Source organism: Nicotiana tomentosiformis, chromosome 11, assembly GCF_000390325.3.
Source record: "Nicotiana tomentosiformis chromosome 11, ASM39032v3, whole genome shotgun sequence".
Lineage (NCBI taxonomy): Eukaryota > Viridiplantae > Streptophyta > Magnoliopsida > Solanales > Solanaceae > Nicotiana > Nicotiana tomentosiformis.
The window spans coordinates 105997800-106013845 of NC_090822.1; the positions used below are offsets into that span (position 1 = coordinate 105997800).

Consider the following 16046-nt stretch of genomic DNA (forward strand, 5'->3'; position numbering starts at 1 on the left):
AAAAAAAAATCGATTTGGTGAACCAACAGAGAAAGAAACGAAAGACCACTTGAAAATTAATTAGATGGAACTGTACAAATAATAATACTTTCTTGAAAGAAAAAAAAAAATCAATTTCTTAACACAAATTCAAGCTCATTCTCCTTTCTTTCTTTTTTTTTGGTTACATCTCCCACCTATAAATCTTCTTCGGGTACACGTTATTGTTCATTTTTAATTGTTGGAATTGTTTGCTTTCGTACAATTCTGACACCATTTTCTCTCCTGATTTTTGTATATTACTATTCATTTTGAAACTGCTGGTGATTGCGTGATGCTGGCAACCATATCTAATGCCACACAAGGTTGATCAACTGGAACCTGCTTCCACAAAAAATAAAAAAAATAAAAATTATTTGTACGTATTTCTGTTATGGTATGAACGTAATACAATTAAGTGCCTGCAATTTGAGAATATATAAATCTACTCCATGCTGCTGGTATATTAAAATCATAAATTTTGTCGAAGGACAACTTTTTTTAAGAACAAAATGAGTGCAAGAAACAATTAATGAAGTGAGGTAAAAATTACTATAAAATTAGGATTCAAATTCCAACAGATATAAAAACATTTCAACTTGGTGAGTAGAGCTACTCGAGAAAAGGTCACTGGGACCAACAAAACTAGCTGGCTTTCTATTCTATGTAACTTCCTTAAAAATAGAGCAAAACTAGAGTAGGTTGATCTCGTGTTAAGCATCCTTCACTTTCAATTAAGAGCTGTGAGTTCGAGTCATCCCAAGAGCAAGGTCGAGAGTTCTTGGAGAGAGGGGCCGAGGGTCTATCGGAAACAGTCTCTCTACCCCAGGGTAGGGGTAAGGTGTGCGTACACACTACCCTCCCCAGACCCTACTAGTGGGATTATACTGGGTTGTTGTTGTTGTAAATTCCTTAAAAAGAAAAAACTGTTACAATATTCGTCTCTCTCCAATTTATTTCCTATTTTTAGTGTTAAGTAAAACTAAGGGATGGAAAAATTGCATCTTCCCTTTCCTTTTCTTCTCTTCGTTAATTTCTAAGTAATGATAATTCTCCAATATCAGATGTTTGACCAATCCAGATTATGGTGCTCAAGCAAGATTCAAGAAGAGAGACAGATGTATTAATGAAAGAAGAAGTTTTCATTTAAAAAACTATACTCTCTTTGTTTCAGTAAAGTAAACTATATTTCAATTGCGCGATTATTAAAAGTAAAATGTTTGAATATATCATCATATACATTTTACTTAAAATAATGGTTTGAAATATGAAAAAATAGACATAGTTATTAGTAAGATGTCAAGAGATAAGAATTATGAAGAGTCCAATTTCTCTTCAAGAAAAGTTAAGGTCAAGATTTTCTGGGAAGTGTGAGAATCCTATTTCCTCTCAAGAAGATTATGTTATTTTGTGATTTTAAAGTTAAATGCGTGCATAACATATCAAAAATGCCAGCTAAATCTTATGATTTTGAACATAACATATCAGAGTAAGATGAAAATATTGAAATAAAATATTTATTAAATATAAAAAGATGAAATTCTTTTTCAAACGAACTAAAAGAAGAAGTCTATATATATTTTTTTTTTGGAAGAAAATAAAATTAAATAGGATGTGTACCATATTGTCCGAAAAAATGACTTACTAGCAGTTTACCAACCCCCAAGTTTTCTAGGTATTTGATTGACAGTTTGACACACTATGAAAGTAAGAGGGAACTTGTGATTCTACAAGTCAATGGTCACAAGATTGATAGTAGGATGACAAGGACATTTCGAAAGATATTTACCATGGAACTATTAAGCCTGTCGGGGCTAATTTGGTACGAGAGATAAGGAATAATTAATTTCGGAATTAAATTTAAGAAAAAGTTATCTCATGTTTGATTGGTAGAAAATTATGGTATAATTAATCATGGGATTAGTTATCCTAGGATTGTAGTTTTTTTTTTATCCCCATGAAAAAGTGAAATAATTAATCTCGAGATAACTTCTTTCCAACCAAACGACCCCTTACAGTAGTCATCCGTGTGTTCCGTCTTAATTTATGTATCATACTTTTTTTTGTCTGTCCTAAAAGCATCATACTTTTTTATTTAGAAATAATTTAACTTGCTATTTTACTCTGAGATAATTTAAAAGCATATAAATATCTATACCTTGTTTTAGATTACAATTTTATTTTATTTTAAACTTTGTACTGAGCCAAATAAATTAGGGTGGAGGGAGTTTTCAAGTGTACTACACATGCATTTATAATATAATAAGAATTGGGTGAGACAATATAATAAGTGGAAATAAACATGTGATCAAGAGGGCAAATTTTACTTACAAAATGGCCAGCTCCAAGAATCCAGTAAAAGCGCAGGTTCTTGTAAGACTTTGTGAAAGCCTTTGTACTTTTGTCACCCTTACAATAAATTGGACTTCTTTCCATTTTCAAGAAAGTTTTCAGCCCTTCCCACCTGCCATTTTGGATTATCATTAATATGAAAATGACCATTCAAATAGATGGAAGTGGGAATAATTCACACAAATAGACACAAAAAGGGTCTTCTATAGGGTGTCATGTTGTCATACTTAGTGCACTTAGATAAGATTGTTGAAATATTATTCTAAAGTTAATTTTTTCACGAAATAATTAAAAAATTATTTCTTACTTTAGCTTCTCAACCCATGCTTCTGTTCCCTTGGTTGCGCAAATGAGATCAAGCTGCATGTAAAAAAACAAAAAAACGGAAAATACATAAGTAATTATAATCGATTAAAAAACTATAATTGAAATTATGAAGTATCTAATTTCTTCCTAACAAAATAAAATAAATGGGATCAATATAATGATATACGAAGAAAGGATGTATAGACTTTAGGAAGGGCCCTACTTGCCCATTATATACTGTCACATTCACTCCTTTGGCCAATAATTCATCAACCTGCACATTACATAAAAAGTGTTCAAATTTTCAAAGAAAATACACAAAAATTCAAATTGAAATGCTTAAATTCCTAAATTTTCTTTTATAATTTTTGATTCCCCCTCAAGAACCTTTCCTCACGAGCGAAGTATTGAAAATTGTATTTACTCATTTTATTTTTAACGTGACAATATTAGGTTTTCGTATCAAATTATTGAGTTAATAGTACTTAAATCAAATAACCTCATCAATTCTTGGCTTCATAAAATCACCATACATGGCATTAAAAACAGAATCAGACTGTCCTCCCCATCTGCAAATAAACACAGTACTTAGTTGTATTTTCTTTTTTTAAAAAGAATAAAGATGGGAAATAAATATGGTATAATTTAAAAAAATTAAGAAATAAAAGCTTACTGAACATTTTGTGGAATAATTTTCAATTTCTTTTTGACAGCACCATTCATTAAGCTGTCGAGATCAACATCACTACCAGGAGTAAATTTCGAAGATTGCAAATATCTTGAATATCTCTTCATTGAAATTCCTTGTGATAATTCAGAAGCTGTTAAAGATAAAGGGTCCATTCCTGAATCCAACATGAAATTGTAGAAATCCTGCAATTATTTAATAATACGCGTTTAAGTTATATGCACAAACGTTGTAAAATTTATTTACACAATCAGGTAAAAAATCTTTATACCACGGAATTACTATTATCGCTTATGATGTTTTCCAGATCTCTCCATGAATTTGTTGCAGCTTCATATTGGCCAGCACTAATTTGCTGCTTTATTTTTAGTGCTACACTGTATTTGGAATTAGGAATTTTTAGAAAATTGGAACTGAAAATTCAAGGCAAAAACCAAAAGGAAATAATTGAGTTTTTGCATAGTATAGTAGTTAAAAAATATTGACCTGTTTGATTTTTGTAGGCCATTCCCATCAATTCTTGACACATCTTTCAGAAGAGGACCCCATGAAAACTGCATTTTCCAAAAAAAAATAAAAAAAATAAAGAGATATTCAAGGTTTAAACTTCACTCCAAAGGAATGTAATAAAGTTGAAAATGTAGCAATAAATTCAAGTTTCATACCACAAAATCTTCAGGTGAGATCCAACTATCACCCAATGCCACTCCTATTATTTTACAAAAGCAACAATATTCAATAGACAACCATATTATGATATATAAAATTCAAAATAAATATGGTTTTAATATTTTCTAGTAAATTCAAGATGACCCTTTTAGATTATTGTATTCTCCAAAAGATAAAATGACTTTAGTTATATGCACTAACAATATAAAGATTAACTTATAATAACACGTAAATTACCATGCTTATCGATTAATATTTAGTATAAAGATTTACCTATAATTATCTTATAACTGACTTAGTTGTGTAAATAATTTACACTAAAAATACATAAAACTTAAACTCGAATAAAAAGTAAAGTAATATACCTCCAAGTTTGAGCTTCAATTTGCCAGATTCTATGGCTTTAAGGGCAGAAAGTGCAAGAGTAACAGCATATTTTCCTCCATAGGACTCTGCTACTATATATATAGGGCTCTGTTGTAGGCTCTGATTTCTATTAAAAATTTCAATTAATAGTGTTGTCAAATCTGTTGCTGCCTCCACATCTGTCTTCACAAATAGCTTATTGTCTTCCACAAAACTATATCCTGTTCCAACTGGATTATCCTACAATTACCCCCCAAAAAAAGAATAATTATATACTCCTATATACTTTTTGTTTTTATTTTTCTTATATGTATATATTGTTCGAGCCAATAGCAATTAATTCAGTTAAACTCGCAATACTCATGTGACCTGGAGGTCACGGGTTCGAGTCGTGTAAACAGTCTCTTGCAAAAATGTAAGATAAGACTGCGTACAATAGACTCTTGTGGTCCGGCTTTTTTGCGGACCCCGTGCATAGCGGGAGCTTAGTGTACCGGGCTACCCTTTTTAAACTCGCAATACCCATATTAGATCTTGTCTTGAAAAGAGGGCCGGTTACGGGTTCACATGTACCTAGTAGCTTTTGCTATATTCTATATATGTAAATAAATCTATTCATATCTATAAACTTTTTACTATAAACCCATTTATTACTGTAGAATTAACTTAAGATCGTTGTAGAAATTCATTAACTTCAAATTATGGATCCGTCTGTAACAACAACTACAGCAGCAACAAACTCATTAAGTAGGGTGTGGGGAGTATAGTTTGTACGCAGACTTTACCTCTAACTTGGAAAAGATAGAAATATTATTTTCGATAGTTGATCGGCTTAAAAAAAAAATGAGAAGAAAGAAGTAACAAGTAGTAACCTCAATAGAGAATAGACCAATCAAAAAACCCGAGTGAACGAAACAAATCACGGATCCGTATCTGCTTGAAAATTCGACAACCAATAAATGAAAAATGTAAAAAAGGTAGGAGTTTCAGTTGAACTTACTACAAAGAGAAGATCAGCTTTTCTCAACCAAGTTGAATTCCTAGGTTTCAGATTAGTGTCAAGTGGCCCAACTTCTTGAAAGTTACCAATTCCAACTCCTGATGCTCCCTATACACATTAAATTCCCAAGAATACTCACAGCTTAAACCAATGAAGCTAATTAATCAATCTGCTAAAAATGTAAGGCATTAATTGCAAATACTTTAATGAAAAAAAGTACAATAATTAAACATTCTATAATGCAGCACTTACTGGTCCACCCTGTAACCATAGTATTATTGGCCATGGCTTATTTGGATCTTCAACTCTGTATGGACTTCTGTAATACCACCAGAACATGTGGGCTTCTGTTTTTTTTTTTGAGTGTCAATAATATTCATAATTCTCACAAGAAAAAAATCAAGATCATAAACATTATATTACTCGAGCTCTCCAAAAATGATGCCGCCTTCCGTGTCAGATTCAGCGGAGAAGCCAGGAATTTAATAAGTGTATTCAAACTTAAAATAAATGAAAAAAGTATCCAACAAAGAGTGTTTAATATATTTATATATATCTCTAAAACATAATATTTTACTTATATAAGTCGCGTAATTTTTCGACGAATGGTGGTGAATTGACCACACTTTATATGTAGCTTCGCCCTTTGGTCGGATCCTCGAAAAATGCATTACTTACTTTCGAAAGATCCGAAATGCAAGTTATAGTATTTTTAAAAAGTTTGAGCAACATAACATAAAAGCAAATTAAACCAAAAAAATTATAACTTACTAGGTCTAACTTCAACATAACCCCATGATTCTGAAGCATCTTGATTTCTGGCAGCAATGGCTGTTCCAATTCCTCCATTAAAAAGTGGAACCAAAAACAGGAGAGGAACAATAAGAGATACAACAACAATGGACTTTTTCATTTCCATTTTCCTAAGAAATGGAATTCAGAAATAATAAACAGAAAAAAAGACGCTGAGTGCCAGAGAATATAATTGAGAATTTGATGACTGATAAAAAGCCTTTATAAAGTCTTTATATGCAAACTCAGTTTCTCTGTGTCTATAACTGAAATAACAAAAAAAGTGGCAGTAGTAAAGGGAAAAAGAGGACTAAAAATTTGACTTTACAGAAAAGAGTTCAGTTGTATAATAATCCAATAATGTAGTACTATAGTAGTATTTATTTCATATATCTGTGACCTGTCCTTTTACTGTACATGAAGTAATAATAATATTCTCAGGCTTTCATTAATTGGTATTGGAATTTGATGTACAAAGCAACTGGCCATACGGTTCATAGGTCAATTTTATCCTATCTTTGTACGTCAATGTTTTTATGGAGTGACGTGCAAGTTGATAGTCCTCTTTTTATTTACATTTGTTTTTTAAAGACAACTGTCAAAGGAAAATTCTTATCAATATGGCCAACTTTTTGGAATATTGCACATGATAGAATTGTGTAAACACATCGTCTAAAAATTTAAACTATTAAAAAAATTACACTTCTAATTATTTTATATCATCAATTAGCGTCTAATTTTTTTCTTGGGCTAAACATGCTAAATACATTTTTTGAAGATTACTGTGAAACTTAATCTTTACGTGTTCGAGCCGTGGGAATGTATGTTGAGTTGAGTATCTTTCTTCAACATTTGCTGCTCATATATATAGCAGCCAAGAAGGAGTGCAAGACCAAACGTCCACCCTTCATGGTGGAGCAAGCATTACATGTTTGTGGAGCAAGCACTTCATGGTGGGAAGACCATTATCCGGCTGCCAAATTATCAATACACGGATTGGAAAATATCCGTTACAAATACGGATAATCTTACGTTAATATTTACTATTAACAAATAAATTTGGTCCAAAAAATTAATCAATCAATCGATCATTTGACCAAATCCAAATCCAAATCCGAATCCGAATCCGAATCCGAAGCCGAAGCCGAAGCCGAAGCCGAAGCCGAAGCCGTAGCCGTAGCCGTAGCCGAAGCCGAGCCGAGCGAGCGAGCGACGACGACGGCGCGAGGCTTGCTTTCTTCTTAACTCTTTAAGAGCTACAAGAAGAGCAATTATATATATACCCACCAAAAATGTCTTCCACTTCCAATATGGGACAATGTCTCATTGTTAAGAGGGGGAAACTTAAAATTTTACTCAAAATTTCATTTTTCCTCCATTTCCCATTCACCCTCATTTTAAGAATATTACATCTTAAAAAATAAAACCTCAACAATCCCCCACATGAATGGGGAATGGCTATATCACGGAAGTATGCATGAAAAACTGTGTGATTTACAAGCAAGGATTAATTGCATCTGGATAAGTAGGTTTCCCTTTGAACTTTCCGTAGTAAACTTATGTCGGATATACTCGGTCAATCGGTAGATTTGATATCTTTGAACCGTCGATTTTTGGTGTATACCTAGACAACCATAAGTCACACAATCAACCCTTAACCGTCTTTGGTTCTCATTGTTGTGTTCGTTTCAGCCATGAACACCGCCTGGTTTCATAAGTGCGTAGAGAACTGGCCTTACAAAGTTCTCCTTGAAGCGGCTCACACTTCACACTTAAATAGGTGATTCCTAAACGTGTCATCCTGTAGATACACTATTTGATATACCCCGTATCAAATTTAGAAATCATTAAAAAGTCTTAATGCTTTATCCTTGGTACTGAACATTGTCTCATCACGAGAATGGACTAAAATTTTATTTGACAATGTTGAACCGTCATTAATGACTTTATTTGATCTCTTTGAACCTAGATCTTGGGATCTCTAGTCTTCTAGGTAGAGTTACCGCCACAATGACTTGTTCTCGGCCATAGCCCCATTCCCCTTGATGATTTCTCAACTACCTCTCTAGTTAGACCTTTTGTAAGTGGATCCGACATATTATCACTTGACTTTACATAGTCAATTGTGATAATTCCTCTAGAGAGTAATTGCCTAACGGTTTTATGTCTTCGTCGTATATGACGAGATTTACCGTTATACATGACGCTCCCAGCCCTTCCAATTGCCACTTGACTATCACAATGTATGCATATTGGTGCCAACGGTTTGGGCCAAAATGGAATGTCTTCCAAGAAATTCCGGAGCCATTCAGCTTCTTCACCGGCTTTATCTAAGGCTATGAATTCAGCCTCCATTGTAGAGCGGGCAATACATGTTTGTTTGGACGACTTCCAAGATACCGCTCCTCCACCAATAGTGAATACATATCCACTTGTGGACTTAGAATCAGTTGAACCGGTGATCCAATTTGCATCACAGTATCCCTCAATCACCGCAGGGAAATTACTGTAGTGCAATTCAAAGTTCTGGGTATGTTCTAAATATCCCAAAACTCGTTTCATTGCCATCCAATGAGATTGGCCTGGATTGCTCGTATATCGACTCAGTTTACTTATAGCACAAGCTATGTCTGGTCGTGTACAATTCATGATATACATTAAGCATCCCAATACACGAGCATAATCCAATTGTGATATGCTTTGGCCTTTGTTCTTTGCTAATGCAAGATTCACGTCAATTGGAGTCTTTGCAACTTTAAAGCCCAAGTGCTTGAATTTTTCAAGTACTGTCTTAATATAATGAGATTGTGACAATGCCAGACCTTGAGGAGTCTTATTGATCTTAATTCCCAGAATTAAATCAGCAACTCCCAAGTCTTTCATATCAAACTTGCTATTGAGCATACGCTTAGTAGCATTTATGTTGGCAATGTCATTACTCATTATCAACATATCATCCACATATAGGCAAACAATGACTATGTGATTTGGAACATTTTTAATGTACACGCATTTATCACATTCATTTATCTTAAAATCATTTGACAACATTGTTTGGTCAAATTTTGCATGCCATTGTTTGGGTGCTTGTTTTAGTCCGTAAAGAGACTTAACAAGTCTACATACCTTCTTTTCTTTACCTGGAACCACAAACCATTCAGGTTGTTCCATGTAAATTTCTTCCTCCAACTCTCCATTTAAGAAGGCCGTCTTAACATCCATTTGATGAATTTCAAGACCATACACTGCAGCTAATGCTACTAACATCCGTATGGACGTAATTCTTGTAACTGGGAGTATGTATCAAAGTAGTCTAGACCTTCTCGTTGTCTATACCCTTTGACTACGAGTCTTGCCTTGAATTTATCAATAGTGCCATCATCTTTGATTTTTCTCTTAAAAATCCATTTAGAACCCAAAAGTTTATTTCCAGGAGGAAGATCAACCAATTCTCATGTATGGTTGTTCAATATGGATTCTATTTCACTATTGACTGCCTCTTTCCAAAACAATGATTCCGAAGAAGTCATAGCTTCTTTAAATGTTTGAGGCTCATTCTCCAATAAGAAAGTCACAAAATCTGGTCCAAATGAAGTAGACGTTCTTTGACGTTTACTACGTCTTGGATTCTCCTGATTACATGTACTTTCTTTTGTTTCTTCCCGAGGTCGTTTAGATCCTTTACCAAACGACTCACATTCCTTTTTATACGGATATATATTTTCAAAAAACTCAGCATTATCTGATTCTATAACCGTATTATTATGAATGTCGGGATTTTCTGATTTATGAACCAGAAATCGATATGCTTTACTATTTGTCGCATATCCTATGAAAACACAATCAACGGTTTTCGGTCCTATCTTTACCCTTTTGGGTTTAGGAACTTGCACTTTTGCCAAACACCCCCACACTTTAAAATAATTCAAGTTGGGCTTCCTTCCTTTCCATTGTTCATAAGGAATGGATTGTGTTTTGCTATGGGGCACTCGATTTAATATTCGATTAGCCGTAAGAATGGCTTCCCCCCACAAGTTCTGTGGCAAACCAGAACTTATCAACAACGCATTCATCATCTCCTTTAATGTGCGATTCTTTCTTTCCGCAATCCCATTAGATTGGGGCGTGTAAAGGGCTGTTGTTTGATGAATAATTCCATATTCTAAACATATTTCTTCAAAAGGAGATTCATATTCACCACCCCTATCACTTCTTATCATTTTTACTTTCTTGTTAAGTTGCGTTTCAACTTCATTTTTGTATTGCCTGAATGCGTCTATTGCTTCATCTTTACTATTCAGTAAGTAAACATAGCAATATCGAGTACCATCGTCAATAAAAGTTATGAAATACTTCTTTCCACCGCGAGATGGTATTGACTTCATGTCACAAATATCTGTGTGAATTAAGTCTAAAGGATTTGAATTCCTTTCAACTGACTTATAAGGATGTTTAACATACTTAGATTCCACACATATTTGACATTTTGATTTTTCGCATTCAAACTTGGGCAGTACTTCCAAGTTAATCATTTTCCGCAAGGTTTTATAATTGACATGACCCAAACGTACATGCCATAAATCATTTGACTCAAGTAAGTAAGAAGAAGCTGAAATATTATTATTATTTTCAACAACCATTACATTTAGATTGAAAAGGCCCTCGGTGAGGTAACCTTTTCCCACAAATATTCCATTCTTACTAATTACAACCTTGTTGGATACAAAAACGCACTTAAAACCGTGCTTAACAAGAAGTCCAGTAGAGACTAAATTCTTTCTCATTTCGGGAACATGAAGGACATTGTTCAAAGTCATGACCTTGCCAGAAGTCATTTTTAGAAATACCTTCCCATATCCTTCAACTTTTGCTGTTGAAGCATTTCTCATATAAACTGTCTCTCCGGGTTTAGCAAGAGCATAGGTAGCAAAAGCCTCTCTAACTGCACAAACATGACGAGTGGCTCCTGAATCAAACCACCACAGTTTAGGATTTCCCACCAAGTTACATTCAGAGAGCATGGCACACAAGTTATCAACATCATCATGCTTTACTACCATGTTTGCTTGACCACTTTTCTTGTCTTTCTTCGGAGCACGACACTCCGTAGATTTGTGTCCGATTTTTCCACAGTTGTAGCAGTTTCCACTGAACCGCTTCTTGCTTGGGTTGTATTTCGGACCAGAAGCCTTCTTCCTCTTTTTGTTAGCTTCAACAATATTTGCTCCCATTATTGTTGAATTTCCACGGCCTCTCCTTTCAGCAGCTTTATTGTCCTCTTCGATTCTCAACCGAACAATGAGATCTTCAAGGGACATTTCCTTTCGTTTGTGTTTCAAATAATTTTTGAAGTCCTTCCACAACGGAGGCAACTTCTCAATCATTGCTGCTACTTGGAATGCTTCGTTGATTACAAGACCTTCAGCAAGTAGATCATGAATAATCACTTGCAATTCCTGGACTTGAGTAATAACAGACTTGCTATCTATCATTTTGTAGTCCAGAAATTTTGCGGCAACGAATTTCTTCATCCCGGCATCTTCAGTCTTATATTTCTTTTCAAGCGCATTCCACAATTCTTTGGATGTCTCCATGCTACTGTATACATTATACAGATTATCATCCAGTCCGCTAAGAATATAATTCTTGCATAAAAAATCAGAATGCTTCCACGCTTCAATCACGAGAAAGCGTTCATTATCTGGAGTTTTATCCGGCAGATCAGGAACATCTTCCTTGATGAACTTCTGTAGACATAACGTAGTTAAGTAGAAGAACATCTTCTGCTGCCAGCGTTTGAAATCAATCCCGGAAAATTTTCCGGGTTTTTCTGCCGGTGCCAACGCCGGTGTTCGGCTTGTCGTTGCGTTGGCAGTCGCCATCGGAACAGCTTGGTTTTCATTTTCAGTCATCATCTTTTCTGTAAAAGAATGACACAAATAAACGTTTAATACACGTTTTTCAAACTGGAGTAAAAATCACGTAGATTTTAATCTCCAACAAAACGCCACGAAGGCTTTACTCTCCAAAACGGGAGTACACAAACCACAAAGGTTTTAGTTTGCAGAATAATAAGAATAACACAAGTACAGAAATAAATACTAAATTCCTTAAGATTGTTATTCCCGGTCAATATTGCTGTATTTGTAAATATTAATTCTGCAAAATATAAGTTAACGTAATGAAACAATAATAATAAATTCGAGCCCACTGAATTCACAGTGTTTCCTTAAGGAATTTAATCCCCTCCTAGTACCCAAGGTAATGGATTATTTCCTCCCAGGATAGAACGAATAACACACTGGTGTAGCGGTACTTCAAACCCCAGTGTTTCGGCCGGTAGCAAATCACACTTACAGTTGCTTTGTTTGAAGTTAAAAAATAATGCAGAACGAAGGAGTATATACTCAGAAAAACGTATGGAAGTTCTGAGAGGAAGGAATGCAATGTATAGCCAATTTGTTGAGCGAATTGTATGTTGAGTTGAGTATCTTTCTTCAACATTTGCTGCTCATATATATAGCAGCCAAGAAGGAGTGCAAGACCAAACGTCCACCCTTCATGGTGGAGCAAGCATTACATGTTTGTGGAGCAAGCACTTCATGGTGGGAAGACCATTATCCGGCTGCCAAATTATCAATACACGGATTGGAAAATATCCGTTACAAATACGGATAATCTTACGTTAATATTTACTATTAACAAATAAATTTGGTCCAAAAAATTAATCAATCAATCGATCATTTGACCAAATCCAAATCCAAATCCAAATCCAAATCCAAATCCGAAGCCGAAGCCGAAGCCGAAGCCGAAGCCGTAGCCGTAGCCGTAGCCGAAGCCGAGCCGAGCGAGCGAGCGACGACGACGGCGCGAGGCTTGCTTTCTTCTTAACTCTTTAAGAGCTACAAGAAGAGCAATTATATATATACCCACCAAAAATGTCTTCCACTTCCAATATGGGACAATGTCTCATTGTTAAGAGGGGGAAACTTAAAATTTTACTCAAAATTTCATTTTCCCTCCATTTCCCATTCACCCTCATTTTAAGAATATTACATCTTAAAATAAAACCTCAACAATCCCCCACATGAATGGGGAATGGCTATATCACGGAAGTATGCATGAAAAACTGTGTGATTTACAAGCAAGGATTAATTGCATCTGGATAAGTAGGTTTCCCTTTGAACTTTCCGTAGTAAACTTATGTCGGATATACTCGGTCAATCGGTAGATTTGATATCTTTGAACCGTCGATCTTTGGTGTATACCTAGACAACCATAAGTCACACAATCAACCCTTAACCGTCTTTGGTTCTCATTGTTGTGTTCGTTTCAGCCATGAACACCGCCTGGTTTCATAAGTGCGTAGAGAACTGGCCTTACAAAGTTCTCCTTGAAGCGGCTCACACTTCACACTTAAATAGGTGATTCCTAAACGTGTCATCCTGTAGATACACTATTTGATATACCCCGTATCAAATTTAGAAATCATTAAAAAGCCTTAATGCTTTATCCTTGGTACTGAACATTGTCTCATCACGAGAATGGACTAAAATTTTATTTGACAATGTTGAACCGTCATTAATGACTTTGTTTGATCTCCTTGAACCTAGATCTTGGGATCTCCAGTCTTCTAGGTAGAGTTACCGCCACAATGACTTGTTCTCGGCCATAGCCCCATTCCCCTTGATGATTTCTCAACTACCTCTCTAGTTAGGCCTTTTGTAAGTGGATCCGACACATTATCACTTGACTTTACATAGTCAATTGTGATAATTCCTCTAGAGAGTAATTGCCTAACAGTTTTATGTCTTCGTCGTATATGACGAGATTTACCGTTATACATAACGCTCCCAGCCCTTCCAATTGCCGCTTGACTATCACAATGTATGCATATTGGTGCCAACGGTTTGGGCCAAAATGGAATGTCTTCCAAGAAATTCCGGAGCCATTCAGCTTCTTCACCGGCTTTATCTAAGGCTATGAATTCAGCCTCCATTGTAGAGCGGGCAATACATGTTTGTTTGGACGACTTCCAAGATACCGCTCCTCCACCAATAGTGAATACATATCCACTCGTGGACTTAGAATCAGTTGAACCGGTGATCCAATTTGCATCACAGTATCCCTCAATCACCGCAGGAAAATTACTGTAGTGCAATTCAAAGTTCTGGGTATGTTCTAAATATCCCAAAACTCGTTTCATTGCCATCCAATGAGATTGGCCTGGATTGCTCGTATATCGACTCAGTTTACTTATAGCACAAGCTATATCTGGTCGTGTACAATTCATGATATACATTAAGCATCCCAATACACGAGCATAATCCAATTGTGATATGCTTTGGCCTTTGTTCTTTGCTAATGCAAGATTCACGTCAATTGGAGTCTTTGCAACTTTAAAGCCCAAGTGCTTGAATTTTTCAAGTACTGTCTTAATATAATGAGATTGTGACAATGCCAGACCTTGAGGAGTCTTATTGATCTTAATTCCCAGAATTAAATCAGCAACTCCCAAGTCTTTCATATCAAACTTGCTATTGAGCATACGCTTAGTAGCATTTATGTTGGCAATGTCATTACTCATTATCAGCATATCATCCACATATAGGCAAACAATGACTATGTGATTTGGAACATTTTTAATGTACACACATTTATCACATTCATTTATCTTAAAACCATTTGACAACATTGTTTGGTCAAATTTCGCATGCCATTGTTTGGGTGCTTGTTTTAGTCCGTAAAGAGACTTAACAAGTCTACATACCTTCTTTTCTTTACCTGGAACCACAAACCCTTCAGGTTGTTCCATGTAAATTTCTTCCTCCAACTCTCCATTTAAGAAGGCCGTCTTAACATCCATTTGATGAATTTCAAGACCATACACTGCAGCTAATGCTACTAACATCCGTATGGACGTAATTCTTGTAACTGGAGAGTATGTATCAAAGTAGTCTAGACCTTCTCGTTGTCTATACCCTTTGACTACGAGTCTTGCCTTGAATTTATCAATAGTGCCATCATCTTTGATTTTTCTCTTAAAAATCCATTTAGAACCCAAAGGTTTATTTCCAGGAGGAAGATCAACCAATTCCCATGTATGGTTGTTCAATATGAATTCTATTTCACTATTGACTGCCTCTTTCCATAACAATGATTCCGAAGAAGTCATAGCTTCTTTAAATGTTTGAAGCTCATTCTCCAATAAGAAAGTCACAAAATCTGGTCCAAATGAAGTAGACGTTCTTTGACGTTTACTACGTCTTGGATTCTCCTGATTACATGTACTTTCTTTTGTTTCCTCCCGAGGTCGTTTAGATCCTTCACCAAACGACTCACATTCCTTTTTATACGGATATATATTTTCAAAGAACTCAGCATTATCAGATTCTATAACCGTATTATTATGAATGTCGGGATTTTCTGATTTATGAACCAGAAATCGATATGCTTTACTATTTGTCGCATATCCTATGAAAACACAATCAACGGTTTTCGGTCCTATCTTTACTCTTTTGGGTTTAGGAACTTGCATTTTTGCCAAACACCCTCACACTTTAAAATAATTCAAGTTGGGCTTCCTTACTTTCCATTGTTTATATGGAATGGATTGTGTTTTACTATGGAGCACTCGATTTAATATTCGATTAGCCGTAAGAATGGCTTCCCCCCACAAGTTCTGTGGCAAACCAGAACTTATCAACAACGCATTCATCATCTCCTTTAATGTGCGATTCTTTCTTTCCGCAATCCCATTAGATTGGGGCGTGTAAGGGGCTGTTGTTTGATGAATAATTCCATATTCTAAACATATTTCTTCAAAAGGAGATTCATATTCACCACCCCTATCAC

The 16046-nt window shown here is 35.2% G+C and overlaps 1 protein-coding gene across 1 annotated transcript; it reads right to left on the bottom strand.

Moving 5' to 3' along the window:
* Positions 1 to 30: 30 nt before the first annotated feature.
* Positions 31 to 6551, bottom strand: LOC104112025 (serine carboxypeptidase-like 51). Its single transcript, XM_009621847.4, has 13 exons — positions 6171 to 6551; positions 5652 to 5746; positions 5400 to 5507; positions 4399 to 4639; positions 4030 to 4073; positions 3851 to 3918; positions 3636 to 3741; positions 3350 to 3549; positions 3176 to 3245; positions 2900 to 2950; positions 2678 to 2730; positions 2350 to 2482; positions 31 to 360 (listed from the first exon to the last, which is right to left on the bottom strand). The coding sequence occupies exons 1-13, from the start codon at positions 6316 to 6318 to the stop codon at positions 286 to 288; spliced, it is 1392 nt and encodes a 463-aa protein (XP_009620142.1). The 5' UTR covers positions 6319 to 6551; the 3' UTR covers positions 31 to 285.
* Positions 6552 to 16046: the final 9495 nt, after the last annotated feature.